At 34.9% G+C, this 18,471-nt stretch overlaps 1 protein-coding gene across 2 annotated transcripts in view; it reads left to right on the top strand.

Annotated features, from left to right (window-relative positions):
* Positions 1 to 18,471, top strand: part of DPP10 (dipeptidyl peptidase like 10) — a 689,759-nt gene that overhangs the window by 320,222 nt on the left and 351,066 nt on the right. For both annotated transcript variants that reach the window (XM_060106086.1, XM_060106085.1), the window contains exon 4: positions 14,596 to 14,690. In XM_060106086.1, coding sequence (XP_059962069.1) covers positions 14,596 to 14,690 — 95 coding nt within the window. The remainder of the gene's footprint in view (positions 1 to 14,595; positions 14,691 to 18,471) is intronic.

Raw genomic sequence — 18,471 nt, 5'->3', positions numbered from 1 at the left:
TACTTTTGTCACTTATTTCAATATTTTTTTCTGTCTAAATCAATACAATACTTCCATTTCATTTAACTAAGTCAATTTCCTATTCAATTAAGTCTTACCTTATGGTTCAGTTATATACTACTTGGAGTGCAGTGATCAGTTTTAATCTCTAGAGATTTAATTGAAAATGAAGAAGTTGATAAAGGTATGCCATTATGCACTTGAAAAGTCACAACATCTGTTGTTTAGATGTATGAATTAGTTGTACAACAAAAAAATTCCTCAGTGCTACTTTGTAAAACTATGTTCAGGACTAAAATATCTACATTAACTTTATTCTATTTTTTGTTGTTGTTGTTGCGGTACACGGGCCTCTCACTGCTATGGCCTCTCCTGTTGCCAAGCACAGGATCTGGATGCGCAGGCTCAGCAGCCATGGCTCACGGGCCCAGCTGCTCCGTGGCATGTGGGATCTTCCTGGACAAGGGCACGAACCCGTGTCCCCTGCATTGGCGGGCGGACTCTCAAACACTGCACCACCAGGGAAGCCCCACTTTATTCTATTTTTAAATGTTGTCACTTTTTCTTTTATTTCCAACTATCATGTTTTAATTTATTTTTCTTTATATAATGTCAGTTTGAGCTGAAAGTGTTAGGCATTTGAAATAGCCAATGGAGAATTTTTAATAATAAGGTATAATGCCTAATTTATAATTTTAAGAGAAGAAAAAGGGATACAAAACATGACGTACTTTGAGATCACAACTGCATGTTTATAAGGAAACACATTAAAATTTTCATAGTTATTTTCCTTGGTATGTTGGCATTATACAAATTTTCTATGTTGCACGTATATTACTTTAAAATCAGAAAAGAAACAAAAGTTACTGCCTTTGATAATATACCTCTTTTTCTTTTGTTATCTTGAATGTTCTAATATTAAACATGACGAGAAAAATATTTTCATAGGATGAGAATCTGCCTAAGATAAACTGGCACCAGATAGGGAAAGGTAACAGATTCATCTGTCCATTCAACTGGAAGACCAATATCAAGACATTGCATCTTGATAAGAAAGAATAGCCTTATCAAATATATCGGAGAGTAAACAAGTTTGTCAGTGGAACAATGTCAATTGTTAATGGAAATTGACTAAAGTGTATGGACCGGCCAGAAAGGATCCAAGTAGCTAAATCTGCACAGATATAAGTATTATAGATATATAATTATATATGTATATATATATATATATATATATATATATATATAATACTATTTATATATTATAGATAGATATCTAAATAGTGGATTTCAGAACTTTAAATGGCAGTCAGTGTTGCAAGATTAAAGCATAATTGGATGTGTAGAGTTAATGTTAATTTTGAGTCTCTAATTTACAAGTTTGTTGCAAGATTATTTGATTTATGATTAAGTTAATGAAATGTCACTCTGCAATTTGAGACCGTGTTATTAATGATGTAGAAATTAATATTAAAATTAAAGCCTTGAGAGAAAAAGGGGAGGTGTTTAGAATTGAGGAAGGATAACTTGTAAATGAGTAACTGTGAATGATCTGAGATTTTACTCTCCTTGTCAATATATATATACATATTACAGTGATTGGTGACTAAACTAACATTTCTAAATATGGTAAGTAAAAAATGTGATCTTTGAATGAAGCAAACAACCAACACAGAAGTCAGCAGATTTTTTCTAAAGGATCAGAAAGTAAACGTTTTAGGTTTTATGAGCTATATACTCTGTGCTGCAGCTACTAAAATCTGCCGTTGTAGTGCAAAAACAGCTACAATATGTAAATGAATAAACATGACTGTGGGCCAAATTTGGTGCACCTAAACTTAGGTTTGTAAGGTTGGGTTAAAGAAAAATTATTTTGCCACATGTTAAAATAGTAAGGAAGACCTCATTCAAGACTATTACAATAGAGGGTAGACTATTGCAATAGAGGGAAGACAACTAAACTCAACTCTAAATACAGCAAAGATACCTAGGGATTTATAGCCAAGAAGCAGAGTGTGAAGCAGAGTACATGTAAAATTTCTAAGAGGACATATCAAGGGTAGTCACTAAGCTGACTTAGCAGGATTCTTGCTAGCAGTGAACAGTCAAGGTCTAGTGAAGTAGAGGGGTCAGAGGTGCCCAACTAAATTTTGGTCAAGAAGGGAGTCTTTGTCAATAGTGCTAAATGCATTTCTAAATAAAGTTATACATGGAAAAATAAAATATAATTGATAAATGTAGTGAAAAGACTTAATCTTGTACCAGAGAAAAATATTTGTTGAGGTCTTTCAATGGGATAGGTGCCATATTGTGTACTATAGAAGTTATAAACTGAATACTAGTTCCCCCAAATTACCACCAAGATAACCTGTTAAACATGATGAAGCACAGCTGAAGTTGTTGCTTACTTTCGTAAAGAAGATCACTTTCTTCCCCAAGAGTAAGCAGCATATTACCCAAAGGGAATGGTGAAAGAGGGATGTTTATGAGGTTTGGGGGGGATCTGGTTTGACAGGTTTTTCAAGAAGTAGTATTGATTAGGATTGGTTGAAATTTGAGTTGTAAAAGTTGAGGATTGGTGAATTTAGGGAGGGGAGGGTTCGGGAGAGACTCTTGAATATTAAACAGTCATTTGGTTGAGTTATGTATTGTTCTGAGAAAGAGATGTTTACTTCAGTGAGCATTAGTTGAGTAGTCTATTCTTCAAATAAATGGGTTTTCAGAAAGTTCCTGAAAAAAAAAAAGGGATGACATTATTTGCAACCTCATCTTACCAGCAAGAATTTTCTGAAATATTAAAGCCTTATTAATACAGACACTTGAATAGTAAATTCATGTTAATGTAGATTGTGGGATGTGTGGGTGTGGATAGTTTCAGTTCTGAAAGGAACAAGAAATAGGGCCTTCTAGAATTTCTAAAGTAATTGAAAAGCCAAAACAAACACATGAAAACTAAATAAAAATAGACAGTAAAATTATTTGAAACAAATTATATGATTAAATATTAAATGACTGGTCAAAGAGCTCAGAAAAGAGAAACACTGAGTGAGGACTTTAGAAGTGTCAGGAATCTAACAATGCTTTGGGAAAGATGGAAATTCTGGACAGGACCTGGCCATTGGTTACTGGGCATCATAAGGAAAATAGAGTGGGAGTGAAGTATGAGTTGTGTGGACAACTGTAAACAACAGACGATCAGAACTTTTTATAGGGTATCAGGAGATAATAAGTAGGGAAATACGTTTTGAAGCCATGGAGTGAGTAACCTGAGTGTTATGATTGTTTTCAGAGCAAATGAGAGCATTCAGAGTGTTGTTTAGGATGTGTTAGACTATGTGATGGGAATAAACTAGAGGCATAGAGAACACTGAAAAAACTAAAACAATCTTCCAAGTGAAAGGCTTTATAGCCTCTATATAGGAGATCCCTATATATGTATGTATATATACATATATCTCCATCTATATAGGAGATGAGATAGGAAGATGTAATGAACTTAAGCATATATATATATATATATATATATATATATATATATATATATATATAGAACTTTGAGGGAGGGTGTAGCCAAAAATATAATGAGTTTAATTTTAGTCTACTGAGTTTTATGTATCTGCAAGTCATGTATGTCATCTAGCATAGAACTGGAAATATAAAACCAGCATACGGGAGAGGTCAGGGCTTAAAAGTTTAAGAATCAATATAGGTTCATTCTCTAAGTCTGTGAGTTTGTTCTGTTTTGCAAGTAAGTTCATTTGTATCATTTTTTTTTGATTCTGCGTATAAGTGATTATCATAGGATATTTGTCTTTGTCTGACTTACTTCACTTAGTATGATCATCTCTGGGTCCATCCATATAGCTGCAAATGGCATTATTTCATTCTGTTTAATGGCTGAGTAATATTCCATTGTATATATGTACCACATCTTCTTTATCCATTCATCTGTCCGTGGACATTTGGAGAATGAACTTCTGGTTACCAGGGTGGAGGGAGGATGGGGGAGGGATAGATAGGGAGTTTGGGATTGACATGTACACACTGCTATATTTAAAATAGATAGCCAACAATGACCTACTGTAAAAATAAATAAATTTTTAAAAAGTAAAGAAAAAAGAATCAATATAGGTAGGTCTGAGTAGAAATGACCAGTTAGAGGATAGCAGCTGGAAAAAAAAAAAGCTCAAAATTGATCTTTGGAGTGTGTCTTTGCTTAGGTAGCAATTGGATGAGTAGAATGTATAGAAATTTTTGAAGAAAGGGTTCCAGGACAAGGTAATGCTTCAAAGGCAAGAAAAGATTTCAAAATCCTTCTGCCCATTGTAATTGTCACAGACTGCAAAGTTGAGTGCGGTGGGGATTAAGCATGCAGAAAGAGCACATTAGATTTGGTTATCACAGGTCAGTGTTGATGTTGGCAGTTTGCTAGTTCAGGAGAGTGAGGACTGCAACTGTGCTTCAGGGAGATATGGAGAATTACATGTATGGTGGACACACAGGATAAGGCTGAAACCCCTTGTACAAAAGGTATACTGAGGCTTATTGTGAAAGGATAAAAGCCTGGGAGAGAGCAAAATAACTGAATGAGGGTGATTATTATTATTATTTTTTAATATAGAGAAGAAATATACAATATGAAAAGTACAAGTAAATGGCAAGAGGTAGATATTTAAGAAATATCAGAAATCGAAGATATTTAAAAGCACAGAGCATACTGATTTGGCTACAAAACAGCTTTTTTGCCTTTCAAAAGAGAAAGATCGCCTCTTTCCAGAAGTCTGGGGGAACGGAAGAGTGTACATGGAATGAGAATTTGAGGTAGACAAAAAGGACAACTAAGCCATTTCAGATGGCCTCAATTTTCTCACATAAATATATGGAGCCTGGGGTTCCTTAAAAAGTGAGGAAATTTTCTATATAGTTGTGAGCAGTGTTTTAGGAGAGATGGGTAAAGGCCTGCTGTGTTTCAACTATGATTAGCTCATAGTCTAGATTTACCACTGATATCTTTAAATAATGATTAAAACTTAACTTGATATTTAACAAATCCTTCCCAAATTTATTTGAACATTTTCAGTGATTATCATTTCATTATTTTGTTTTACTGTTTTTTTCTAATATTTTCAGTTTGAGTGTGAATTTTAAAAAATGGATGCTATAGAATTTTTATTTTAGATATGTTAAAAATAGGTTTTTCAGGCAAAAATCATATTTGTATTAAAATGTTTCAAACAACCAATTTGCCAAGATTTTTTCCACTTTATGAATATTCTCTCCATGGATAGATGATAGATGATAGAGAGATAGATTTAATTTTGAAACATTAAAAGCAAATGTCTAAATTAATGCATCATTACATTACCAATAATACCATTAAAAAATAAGGTGACTTTATATTGATATTCATGGGAGGTGAATTTTGTCAGCTGTCAACACCCAGAATAACCTGTTATGCAAAGCTGAGTTTATTACCTATTGCAGTCAGGGAGGACAACATTTTGATGGCCTTTGTATGTCCAGAAGGAGAGGTTGGTAGGGTGGGTTGGGGGTTGTGTATAGGGCTGGAAATCTAGATGTGAACTGTTAAGACAGGTATTTCAGTGTGAGGGTCTGATCAAAGATGGATGCACTTCATGATGTAATGGCCTAGGAGGGGTGCACATGGAGAGGCAAGCATCTTGAGGTGACCCTTAAGTTAACAGTTGTTTGATAATTTAGAAATCTGCTCAGTTTTAGGAGCTTATGGTTCAGATAAATTACTTTTCAGCAAGTTTATGAAAAAAAATTAAGTTTTGTACTGATTTACAGTCTCGTCTTCATGGGCAAGAACTAAAAGTAAAATCTTATGTATGTAGGTCTTGACAGTTGGGGTGGATGCAGAGGCCTCCGTTCTCAATTTCAACAGCAAACTGGAATGTGAAGTCCATTACTACCTGCTTTGAGTGGACTAGGTATAAAATAAAAGTTTGCCTTTACTGGAAAGAACTTAAACTAGGATACAGTACTGTTTTTCCTTTTGCTAGACAAATTATGGAAAAAGGAATTGGACAGAAATGTCAAGAGTTTGGATGGTGGGGGGCAGACACTAAAAGTATCATTATATTCTGACAGCTCAGGATGGAGGGGCATGACATTGATTCTATCTTGTCACATCTTTTCATTAAAAAAAAAAGACTGACTGAATATGGGTTCAGGATAATTGACTCTTAATGTTCAATGAGCTGAAAAGGAAGAAAGATTATTTAATCAAAGTACTGTATAGACATGCATAATACAGTGTTTTAAGAATGTTTCAAGTACACCTACCTTAATCTTCTTGTGTTAATGCACTTTACTCATTGATCTTATTCACTCATATTTCATTACCTAATATTAAACAAAATATGAGGTGACAGTTTTGAAATATATTTTCAGAAAGTAATTTATTAATGCAATATTAGGAGTTTCAAAACTGGGAGATTCCACTAGCGATTATAAATCAAACAGTAAAGTAGGATAAATATGACACACAGAAGACCAGATTTTAAAGACCAGAAAAAAATAAAGATAATTAATAAAGGCAGATATTAGATGCTTTTAAAATAATTCATGCAGAAATCTGTATTAAATATTAACCTGGAGAGTTACAGCTGAATTAAAACAAAAAAAGGTTTCTCCCACTAATGCAACATTGAAAGTCTAATAGTAAAATTTGCAGGAGTACAGATCCAAAGGGATTTATAAATCTCAAATCTCTATAGATGTTTTTCAAGTCTAAATAATTATCCAATGAAATTTACTTTATAAATATTAAATGTAAAGAGATGAAAGGGAAAAACCTACAACCAAGATTACTCTACTGAGCAAGGATCTTATTCAGATTCGACAGAGAAATGAAAACCTTTACAGACAACCAAAAGCTAAGAGAATTCAGCACCAGCAAACCAGATTTACAACTAATCCTAAAAGAACTTCTCTACGCAGGAAACACAAGGAAAAGACCTACAATAACAAACCCTAAACAATTAAGAAAATGGTAACAGGAGCATACATATTGATAATTACCTTAAATGTAAATGGATTAAATGCTCCAACCAAAAGACATAGACTGGCTGAATGGATACAAAAACGAGACCCATATATATGCTGTTGACAAGAGACCCACTTCAGACCTAGGAACACATACAGACTGAAAGTGAAGGGGTGGAAAAGGATGTTCCATGCAAATGGAAATCAGAAGAAAACTGGAGTAGCAATTCTCATATCAGACAAAATAGACTCTAAAATAAAGACTATTATAAGTGAAAAAGAAGAACACTACAAAATGATAAAGGGATCAATCCAAAAAGAAGATATAACAATTGTATATATTTATGCACCCAAAATAGGAGCACATCAATACATAAGGCAAATGCTGACAGCATTTAGGGGAAATTGACAGTAGCACAATCATTGTAGGAGACTTTAACACCCCACTTTCACCAATGGACAGATCATCCAAAATGAAAATAAATAAGGAAACACAAGCTTTAAATGATACATTAAACAAGATGGTCTGAATTGATATTTATAGGACATTCCATCCAAAAACAACAGATTACACTTTCTTCTCAAGTGCTCATGGAACATTCTGCAGGATAGATCATATCTTGGGTCACAAATCAAGACTTGGTAAATTTAAGAAAATTGAAATTGTATCAAGTATTTTTTCAAACTACAACACTATGAGACTAGATATCAATTATAGCAAAAATCTGTAAAAATTACAAACACATGGAGGGTAAACAATACATTACTAACTAAGCAAGAGATCACTGAAGAAATCAAAGAGGAAATCAAAAAATACCTAGAAAGAAATGACAATGAAAACACGATGACCCAAAACCTATGGGATATAGCAAAAGCAGTTCTAAGAGGGCAGTTTATAGCAATACAATCCTACCTCAAGAAAAAAAAATATCTCAAATAAACAACCTAACCTTACACCTAAAGCAATTAGAGAAAGAAGAACAAAAGAACCCAAAAGTTAGCAGACAGAAAGAAATCATAAAGATCAGATCAGAAATAAATGAAAAACAAATGAAGGAAACAATAGCAAAGATCAATAAAATGAAAAGCTGGTTCTTTGAGAAGGTAAACAAAATTGATGAACCATTAATTAGCCAGACTCATCAAGAAAAAAAGGGAGAAGACTCAAATCAACAGAACTAGAAATGAAAAAGGAGAAGTAACAACTACAAGGGATTATGAGAGATTACCACAAACAACTCTGTGCCAATCAAATGGACAAGCTGGAAGACATGGACAACTTCTTAGAAGAGCACAACCTACCAGCACTGAACCAGGAAGAAATAGAAAATATGAATAGACCAATCACAAGCACTGAAATTGAAACTGTGATTAAAACTCTTCCAACAAACAAAAGCCCAGGACCAGATGGCTTCACAGGTGAATTCTATCAAACATTTAGAGAAGAGCTAACACCTATCCTTCTCAAACTCTTCCAAAATATAGCAGAGGGAGGAGCACTCCCAAACTCATTCTATGAGGCCACCATCACCCTGATACCAAAACCAAACAAGTATTTTACAAAGAAAGAAAACTACAGGCCAATATCACTGATGAACATAGATGCAAAAATCCTCAACAAAATATTAGCAAACAGAATCCAACAGCTCATTAATAGTATGCACCATGATCAAGTGGGGTTTATCCCAGGAACGCAAGGATTCTTCAGTATATGCAAATCAATCAATGTGATAAGCCATATTAACAAACTGAAGGAGAAAAACCATATGAGAATCTCAATAGATGCAGAAAAAGCTTTTGACAAAATTCAACATCCATTTATAATAAAAACCCTCCAGAAAGTAGGCATAGAGGGAACGTAACATGATAAAGGCCATATATGACAAACCCACAGAACTATAATTCAAAAAGAGTCATGTACCACAATGTTCATTGCAGCTCTATTTACAATAGCCAGGAAATGGAAGCAACCTAAGTGTCCATCGACATATGAATGGATAAAGATGATGTGACACATATATACAATGGAATATTACTCAGCCATAAAAAGAAATGAAACTGAGTTATTTGCAGTGAGGTGGATGGACCTAGAGTCTGTCATACAGAGTGAAGTAAGTCAGAAAGAGAAAAACAAATACCATATGCTAACACATATATATGGAATATATATATTAAAAAAAATGTTCATGAAGAACCTAGGGCCAGGACGGGAATAAAGATGCTGACCTACTAGAGAATGAACTTGAGGACACAGGGAGGGGGAAGTGTAAGTTAGGACAAAGTGAAACAGTGGCATGTACATATATACACTATCAAATATAAAACCAATAGCTAGTGGGAAGCAGCCGCATAGCACAGGGAGATGAGCTCGGTGCTTTGTGACCACCTAGAGTGGTGGGATAGGGAGGGTGGGAAGGAGGGAGACACAAGAGGGAAGAGATATGGGGACATATGTATACATATAGCTGATTCACTTTGTTATAAAGTAGAAACTAACACACCATTGTAAAGCAGTAATACTCCAGTAAAGATGTTAAAAAAAAAAAAGTATTTTACTGGAACTATTTTCTATGTTGAAAAATATTCAACAACAGGTGAGTGATAAAGGAATGATGTCATATTCATGAATAGAACACTGTGCAACTGTTAAAAGAATGAGGTAGACACATGTACTGACATGAAACTCTCTTTAAGATTATTAAATTTAAAAAGAAGTGCATCATCAAAAAACAGACATCAGTGGAACAGAATAGAGAGCCCAGAAATAAATCCACATACTTATGGTCTATTAATCTATGACAAAGTAGGCAAGAATATACAATGGAAAAAAGACAATGTCTTCAATAAGTTGTGCTGGGAAAACCAGACAGCTATATGTAAAATAGTGAATTTAGAACATTTTCCCACACTATATACAAAATTATAACTCAAAGTGGATTAAAGACCTAAACATAAAACATGACACCATAAAACTCCTAGGAAAGTACATAGGCAGAACACTCTTTGACATAAATCACAGCAATATTTTTTGGATCTGTCTCCTAAAGCAAAGAAAACAAAAGCAAAAATAAACAAATGGGACCTAATTAAACCTAGAAGCTTTAACACAGCATAGGAAGCATAGGAATCGACAAAACAAAATGCCAACCTACTGAATGGGAGAAAACTTTTGTGAATGATATGACTGATAGGAGTTAAATAACTCATACAACTCAATATTAAAAAAAGAAACGACCCAATTAAAAAATAGGCAGAAGACCTGAATAGACATTTTTCTAAAGAAGACATACAGATGGCCAACAGGCACATGAAAAGATGCTCAACATCATTAATCATCAGAGAAATGCAAATTAAAACCACAGTGATATATCACCTCACACCTGTCAGAACGGCTATCATCAAAAAGTCAACAAGTAACAAATGCTGGTGAGGACGTGGAGAAAAGGGAACACTTGTACACTCTTGGTGGGAATGTAAGTTGGTGCAGCCACTGTGGAAAACAGTATGGAAGTTTCTCAGAAAAACTGAAAATAGAACTGCCATATGATTCAGCAATTCCACTCCTCAGTATATATTGGAATAAACCAAAAACACCAATTTGAAAAGATACATGTACCCCAGTGTTCATAGGAACATTATTTACAATTGCCAAGATATGGAAGCAACCTAAGTGTGCATCAACAGATGAAGGAATAAAGAAGATGTGGTATACACACGGATATACAGTATGTGGATATACAATGGAATACTACTTAGCCATGAAAAAAGAATGAAGTTTTGCCATTTGCAGCAACGTGGATGGACCTGGAGAGCATTGTGCTAAGTGAAATAAGTCAGACAGGGAAAGAAAAATACTGTATGATACCACTTATATGTGGAATCTAAAAAATACAACAAACTAGTGAATATAACAAAAAAGAAACAGACTCACAAATATAGAGTACAAACCAGGGGTTACCAGTGAGGAGAGGGAAGGAAGGAGGGGCAAGATAAGGGTAGGGGATTAAGAGGTGCAAACTACTATCTGTAAAATAAGCTACAAGAATATATTGTACAATACAGGGAATATAGCCAATATTTTATAGTAATTATGAAGGGAATATAGCCTTTAAAATTGTAATCACTATGTTGTATACCTGAAGCTTATATAATATTGTGCATTATCTATACCTCAATTTAAAAAAAAACATTAAAAAAAGTGCATCACAAAAAAAATGATGTGGCACACATATACAATGGAATATTACTCAGCCATAAAAAGAAGTGAAATTGCGTTATTTGTATTGAGATGGATGGACCTAGAGTCTGTCATACAGAGTGAAGTAAGTCAGAAAGAGAAAAACAAATACTGTATGCTAACACATGTATATGGAATTAAAAAAAAAGATTCTAAAGAACCTAGGGGAAGGACAGGAATAAAGACACAGACGTAGAGAACGGACTTGAGGACACGGGGTGGGGAAAAGGTAAGCTGGGATGAAGTGAGAGAGTGGCATGGACATATATACACTACCAAATGTAAAATAGATAGCTAGTGGGAAGCAGCCACATGACACAGGGAGATCAGCTTGGTTCTTTGTGGTCACCTAGAGGGGTGGGATAGGGAGGGTGGGAGGGAGATGCAAGAGGGAGGAGATATGGGACATATGTATATGTATAACTGATTCACTTTGCTATAAAGCAGAAACTAACCCACAATTGTAAAGCAATTATACTCCAATAAAGATGTTAAAAAAATTAAATGTAGTCTTTATCTTCTCAAACAAACTCCACTTCCTTCTGTTTTGATTCTAAGGGAAATAAAAATTAATTTTCCTTCATCTATCCCAATATAATCCATCATCGGCTGTGGGTTTCCTTACTATTGAGAGACAGTATGGCCATATGTTACTTTATCTCTTCTGTTGAAGAAGAATCACTATTCATGCTCTCTGGGCTCCTGTTTCTCCCTAAGTCCTTAGATCCTAATCCCTATTTAGAATTCTGCAGTGTGCTGGTCCCCTGGGAAAAGAACCAGTCACTGATTGGCTTTTTGCTATATTTATTACCATGGTACAGTAGAAGGGGAAAACCCTCTTTCTCTTAATTTATTGTGAACTTATTTTAAGGATGTTTGTTAAGACACGTTATTTAGGCTAATCTATGATGGCAGTGTCTATCCATACCAAGAGGTGGTCCAGAATTGAGAAAATGAAGAAACATAACAGAGGTGTCAGTTGAGGTTGGACTATAGATTAAAGCAAGCGTTGATTTTGAGCAGGAAGACAGGAGACCAGAGTCCGCTGGCAAGGATGAATTGAGTAACACCGGTGACCAGTATTGCTCTTGAGCCTGTTATCATATATTTGGGATAGAAAGGAAAGGGAAGAGAGGTAAAGAATAGAAAGCAAAATAAATATTTATTATGTGCGTAACCCTGTTACTTGTCTTACATCACTAGAAAGGTCAGCAGGTAAAGTTAATGATAAAAAGAACCCAATTTATCTATAGGTGATGAAAGAAATTCAGTAGGTGATCCAAGACCTTATTTTTAAGTTCACATAGGACCGTCTTTCAGTACACCTAAGTACAACTCAGATAGTAACTTGAAATCTTTGTCTCTTTTCCTCCTTTCTTAAAACACTATTTGTCTTTCCTTGTGGCCCATGTCTTTCCAACATGTCACTGTCCCCATGTGACTAAGGTCAAGAAGAACCATTGGCCTTCTGTGCCATCCCTGACTCTAGTAGGAGAGTCATATTGGACTCTCAGTCTTCTGAATGAAACACAGAAGAAAGACAAACTTCATTTTTGCTAGTATTGATGGCTTCTCATCATAACTTCTGGGGGTTACTATTTATAATATTGAAATAACTAGCGAACTAGTCAGAAAACCTTGCTGTGCCAAACTGACAGACATTTCCACATAATTTTCACAACCCACCATGCAGTATTTGTTTACCACCATTATGCAAATGAAGACAGGTTCTGAGAATTGTAAATTATATAACTTCATTTACTGTGAATAGTAGGTCCAACCCCTCTCAATATTTCTTCCAAGAATGGGCAGGCAGTTAGGGGGGTGCAATACCATGGAGAAGTTTAGAATTGGGTAAAACTGAAAAGGACATTATCAAAAAAAAAAGAAAGAAAGCAAGCCCTCAAGACTGCTTTTATTTGGGTATCTTCCCTTTTATCTAATCACATAAATGTATGTATAATATATCTATTATTTATTTAGCTTTTATGTAGATACAGATATCTTTCTTTTTTTAACTTCTGAATATCCTTTCTGGCAGTTTGTCTCAGGTTGGTATTTGCAGTCTATGGTATTCTTTTTTTTTTTTTTTTTTTTAAGATGTTGGGGGTAGGGCCTCCCTGGTGGCGCAGTGGTTGAGAGTCCGCCTGCCGATGCAGGGGATACAGGTTCGTGCCCCGGTCCGGGAGGATCCCATATGCCGTGGAGCGGCTGGGCCCGTGAGCCATGGCCGCTGAGCCTGCGCATCCAGAGCCTGTGCTCCGCAACGGGAGAGGCCACAACAGTGACAGGCCCGCATACCGCAAAAAAAAAAAAAAAAAAAAAAAAAAAAAAGATGTTGGGGGTAGGAGTTTATTTATTAATTTATTTATTTTTGCTGTGTTGCATCTTCGTTTCTGTGCGAGGGCTTTCTTTAGTTGTGGCAAGCGGAGGCCACTCTTCATTGCGGTGCGCGGGCCTCTCACTATCGCGGCCTCTCTTGTTGTGGAGCACAGGCTCCAGACGCGCAGGCTCAGTAGTTGTGGCTCACGGGCCTAGTTGCTCTGCGGCATGTGGGATCCTCCCAGACCAGGGCTCGAACCCATGTCCCCTGCATTAGCAGGCAGACTCTCAACCACTGCGCCACCAGGGAAGCCCCAATGGTATTCTTAATATGAGTTAATTTCCTGATAAATGTGGCTGAAGTTAACTCAAACATATTTAAAATCAACAGCTGTCCAGACGAAATGCAATTATTTACACTGAAAACATCATTGTCTTTAAAGTTGAAAAAGTGGATACAGTGGACACATACAGTCTCAGAGATTTTGACCAGTGGTCACACAATCCAGGCAAAATACCAGAGGCACAGTTCCAAACCCAAGGGAGAAAGAGGTTGAATGGCAATTGAGCGGTGGTACGACTGGGTTTGTGAAAAAGTCCACATGAAGATGTTTCATATGATAGTCTCAGAATTGTGTCCAGTTATGTTTAACTGGCAGCCTCGTTGAAAGTTTACCTAGATCACTAATTAGTAACAGCTTCGGAAATGGGAGGCATTTCTCTTTGTCCCTTCTTTCTCATCTTAGAATGGGCAGCAGTTGCCCATGTTTTAATTACTTTTCATTTGTTCAACCAAGAATCTGAGTGACCCTGTCACTAACACTGTTTTCATTGCACAGTAGACCATGTGCTGGGTGGGCTACCTGAGAGGATTCATGAGGGCCAAGTACAGAAATCTGCTCAGGTTATTAAAGGCTAACAGTGATTGTTCTAATGTGTCTGTTTATTATGCACATTATCTCCTCTACACTCATTATATTACCTAGTCAATGTGTTTGTCAATTGTTAATATCTTTTTGTTGCAGATACAGATGTGGTGTATAAAAGCGAGAATGGACATGTCATTAAACTGAATATAGAAACAAATACTACCACATTATTATTGGAAAACACAACTTTTGTAAGTAATGAATAATTAATTATTTAATCATTTCAGTATTGTTTAGAATGCTCTCTTGGTATACATAATGGTCATTTTTTTTTCAGCTTCAGCTCTTGCAAAGCTTTTCAGGTGAAAAGTTAAGCCTGGGATATTATTAGAATCAGTAGATCTATTGATAGAAAATTCCCATGTGACCATCCACTCTGTTTTCTCCCCAATTATCCTTTTTAGTAAATGAATAAGTGTTTCTAAGAATAATATTTTTAGAATGAATATTTATTCCAATATTTTCTATGTAAGTTTAGCCATACAAATGCCAAAATTAAAAAAAAAATGTTTAATCTAACCCAAGACATCATAACTTTTTCTCCCCCTTTACTTTTCATTCTTCCTGACTTCTTTCTAATTGTGGTTTTTGAAATCAAGTAGAAGGCAGGCTTTCTAAAACTGGCCTTTAGTTGGAGTTGATATGCTTTACTTTTATAATTAAGCATTCTATCAGTATCATTTCTCTTCTCCAGAATCATTGTTTGGCCTAACAGTGATCCAAATAACTGAATGTATTTATTTTGCTCTCATAAATGTATATGAACTCTGGGGTACATTCAGTCTTCTTAAGGTTAGATTTAGCTATGATTACCTATTGAGTAAGTGATAATGAATTAACTGTTTCAGATGTTCAAAATCTAGGATCAAACACCACTGAAAGATAGTTTAAAGTTATTTGCTCATTGTTTTATACAATCAAAGTTTCAATGTATTGCCTATTAGATGAGTTCCTATGTTATAACACATGAACTTAGGCCTCAGAAGACCTCCTATACAAATTAAAGGAATAAGCAAACCATCAGATACTTTTTGTACTTATTGCTACTTGTACATCTGGAATAAACATTTGGTCTTCATGTTTGTAATAGGGTGGCCAGGTGGAAGAGATGAAGTGAAAACTTATGTTGTTAGTGCTTTTATTTAATAAGAGAAAAGTGGTTGTTGAAATCATGCAGTGATTATATATGTATATATTTCTTAGACTAAATTAAACCAACCAGCTGAGGTACTTTAGCAATTAGGTTATTAACTAACTAATAATGGCATTTCTATTTTTAAATGAATCAGTTAATTCACAGATATTAGAAGAGCAGATACTCTGAATGCAATGATTTATAGTACTTGTGGAATGCCAAGGAAATGTAAGCCATATTGCTCACTTTCTTAGAATATGGATTTCCTTGGGGAAGGTAATGCTTACCTTCCTGAAAGAGTTCAACAACAGCATAGAGCAGTATCTATTATTTCTTATTTGGTTGGTCCTCGGGGATACTAGAGAAGAGGCTAAGGAATCATCCAGAGATGCTGAAATCAATGGGAAAGAAGCTCTCCATATGAGATAGGACAGGAGGTAGAAAGCAGGAATCAGTAATTATGACAGCTAATGATTGGCTGATTAAAGTCAATGCAAATTAATTTCAATAAAACTAGTTTGGAGAGCAAAAGTAAATGAATTTTTGTATTTGTTTCCTTTATTATAAAGTAACATTTTTGATGGGGGGTATAGACCTTTAGTGGTCAAGTATTTAAGTTAAGGATAGACACGTAGTACATGAATATCTGGTTCTGTGACTGTTCCACACTGATCATCCCCTTACACAGGTTAATGAGGTCTTCTATTGGTCACCAATTATCTTTTTTTTCTTTTCAGCATTTATTCCTTGCTTTCTTAGTCTCTTTGGTACATCAGAAAAGGAACAGAACAAACCTTGTTGGTTATTGTTTCATTCTGTCGTTGGTACTTCGTACTTTACACCAACCCCATCTCATTGTAGTTTTCTCCATGTGCTGATTAATGCCATTTTATCTTTATGCTTGTATGTTTAATCTTTTAAAAATCCTTTTGAGGTCTATTTTGCTCTTTTCTATGTTGGCCATGACTCTTAATTACCACCGAGTCATATTTAACAAATATTCTAATTTACTGATCTTTTAAAATTCATTGGCTCCCTGAAGACATTTATCTCACAACACAGATAATTAAGCAGTTTATAAGTCCTAGAGGCATCAGAATTCAGTGGAGGAGGGTGAGGATAAAGATTGGAAAGCAACTTATGTTTCCAATTAGTTAACTCAGAACTGCAAACAAAAAATACAAATTAACACGAATCCAGATGAATTCAAAGGAACTTATTTAATCATTTTCTACTTCTAACTCCAAGATAGCATTATTAAACACACTTGTGTTTTAAAGATCATGCTAAGCTAAAGTCTGGATATGCTTCCTCTCTCAGGCCATACTCTTGGGAAAAAAATCTCTTACCAGAGCATAACATTTTTATTTATAGCACAGTTTTTTTTCATTGAGCAATTAGCAATACTTTAATGACAATTATAATTAATTGGATTAGATCACTATAAGAAACTTTGTAGTAAAGTGTACCAAGGCAATTGAGAAAAAAAATTATTACTTAAAATGTGACAACAGAATAGCCTATTGTATAATAAGACATATTTTGCAAAAAAATGTGACTGCCAATTTATTTTAAAACTTAATATAACATCAAATTGTCATTTCTCTGCTTACATACATTTTAAATATGAATGGTGGGCACTTTTAGCTATGTAATCATGGTTAGCAGACACTATGAGTAATGATAATATTGGCTGTGACTGTCAAAAATAAAACAAAAGTAAATAATTTTCCTGAAATAATTGGCTTATGTCTTAAGGCATTCTTTTGGAGTGAAGATAGGTGGACTTCTAATGAAGGAGAAAATTAAAGTGTATATAACTTTTTGAAGAGGAGTTACATGAAAGGAGTGATTTAGCCCCAAAAGTGCTCTTAATCATTTTTAAGTGTTTGGAAAAGTTATCTCATAAAACCACAATTATTTCAAACAAAAGCTCATTCACAGTGTCATAATGAGGAAAATATTTCATAAGTATTAGCTGTATTCTTTCTACTGGAAATAATTTGAATATCACCAGTGGTCTTGGCAAAAAACACCAGCATTCATAAATAGTTCTATCAAATCTCTGATATTAGAAAGGAATTGGAAACATGATTCTAAGCTATATGCTTAAACATTACTAAGATTAAAAAAAAAAAAAGCTTGTGTACTAATATGGAAAGGGAAACTAAATATCTGTAAGCTTTTAAAACTATGCTATAAAAATAGCCTAAAGCAGAGAAAGGAAATTCACGGTAACATTCAAGGGAAATGTTACCTACACATGTTTTGGTCCAACTGTTTATTTATACATCTTTACAAAATAGTAGGTTTGACTAGAACCAAGGAATATTTATGGACTTCTCATGCATAGAGATAGCATCAGTTGATTTGCATACCACTGCAGTATTTTTTTTAACATCTTTATTGGAGTATAGTTGCTTTACAATGTTGTGTTAGTTTCTGCTGTATAACAAAGTGAATCAGCTATACATATACATACATCCCCATATCCCCTCCCTCTTGCATCTCCCTCCCACACTCCCTATCCCACCCCTCTATGTGGTCACAAAGTACAGAGCTGATCTCCCTGTGCTATGCGGCTGCTTCCCACTAGGTATCTGTTTTACATTTGGGAGTGTATATATGTCAATGCCACTCTCTAACTTCGTCCCAGCTTACCCTTCCCCCTCCACGTGTCCTCAAGCCCATTCTCTACATTTGCACCTTTATTCCTGTCTTGCCCCTAGGTTCTTCAGAACCTTTTTTTTTTTTTTTTTTTTTACATTCCATATATATATGTTACCATACGGTATTTGTTTTTCTTTTTCTGACTTATTTCACTCTGTATGACAGAC

The sequence above is a fragment of the Mesoplodon densirostris genome, chromosome 8 (assembly GCF_025265405.1).
Source record: "Mesoplodon densirostris isolate mMesDen1 chromosome 8, mMesDen1 primary haplotype, whole genome shotgun sequence".
Lineage (NCBI taxonomy): Eukaryota > Metazoa > Chordata > Mammalia > Artiodactyla > Ziphiidae > Mesoplodon > Mesoplodon densirostris.
The sequence above is the reverse complement of the archived record's forward strand: the minus strand, read 5'-3'. Positions and strand labels throughout refer to the sequence as shown.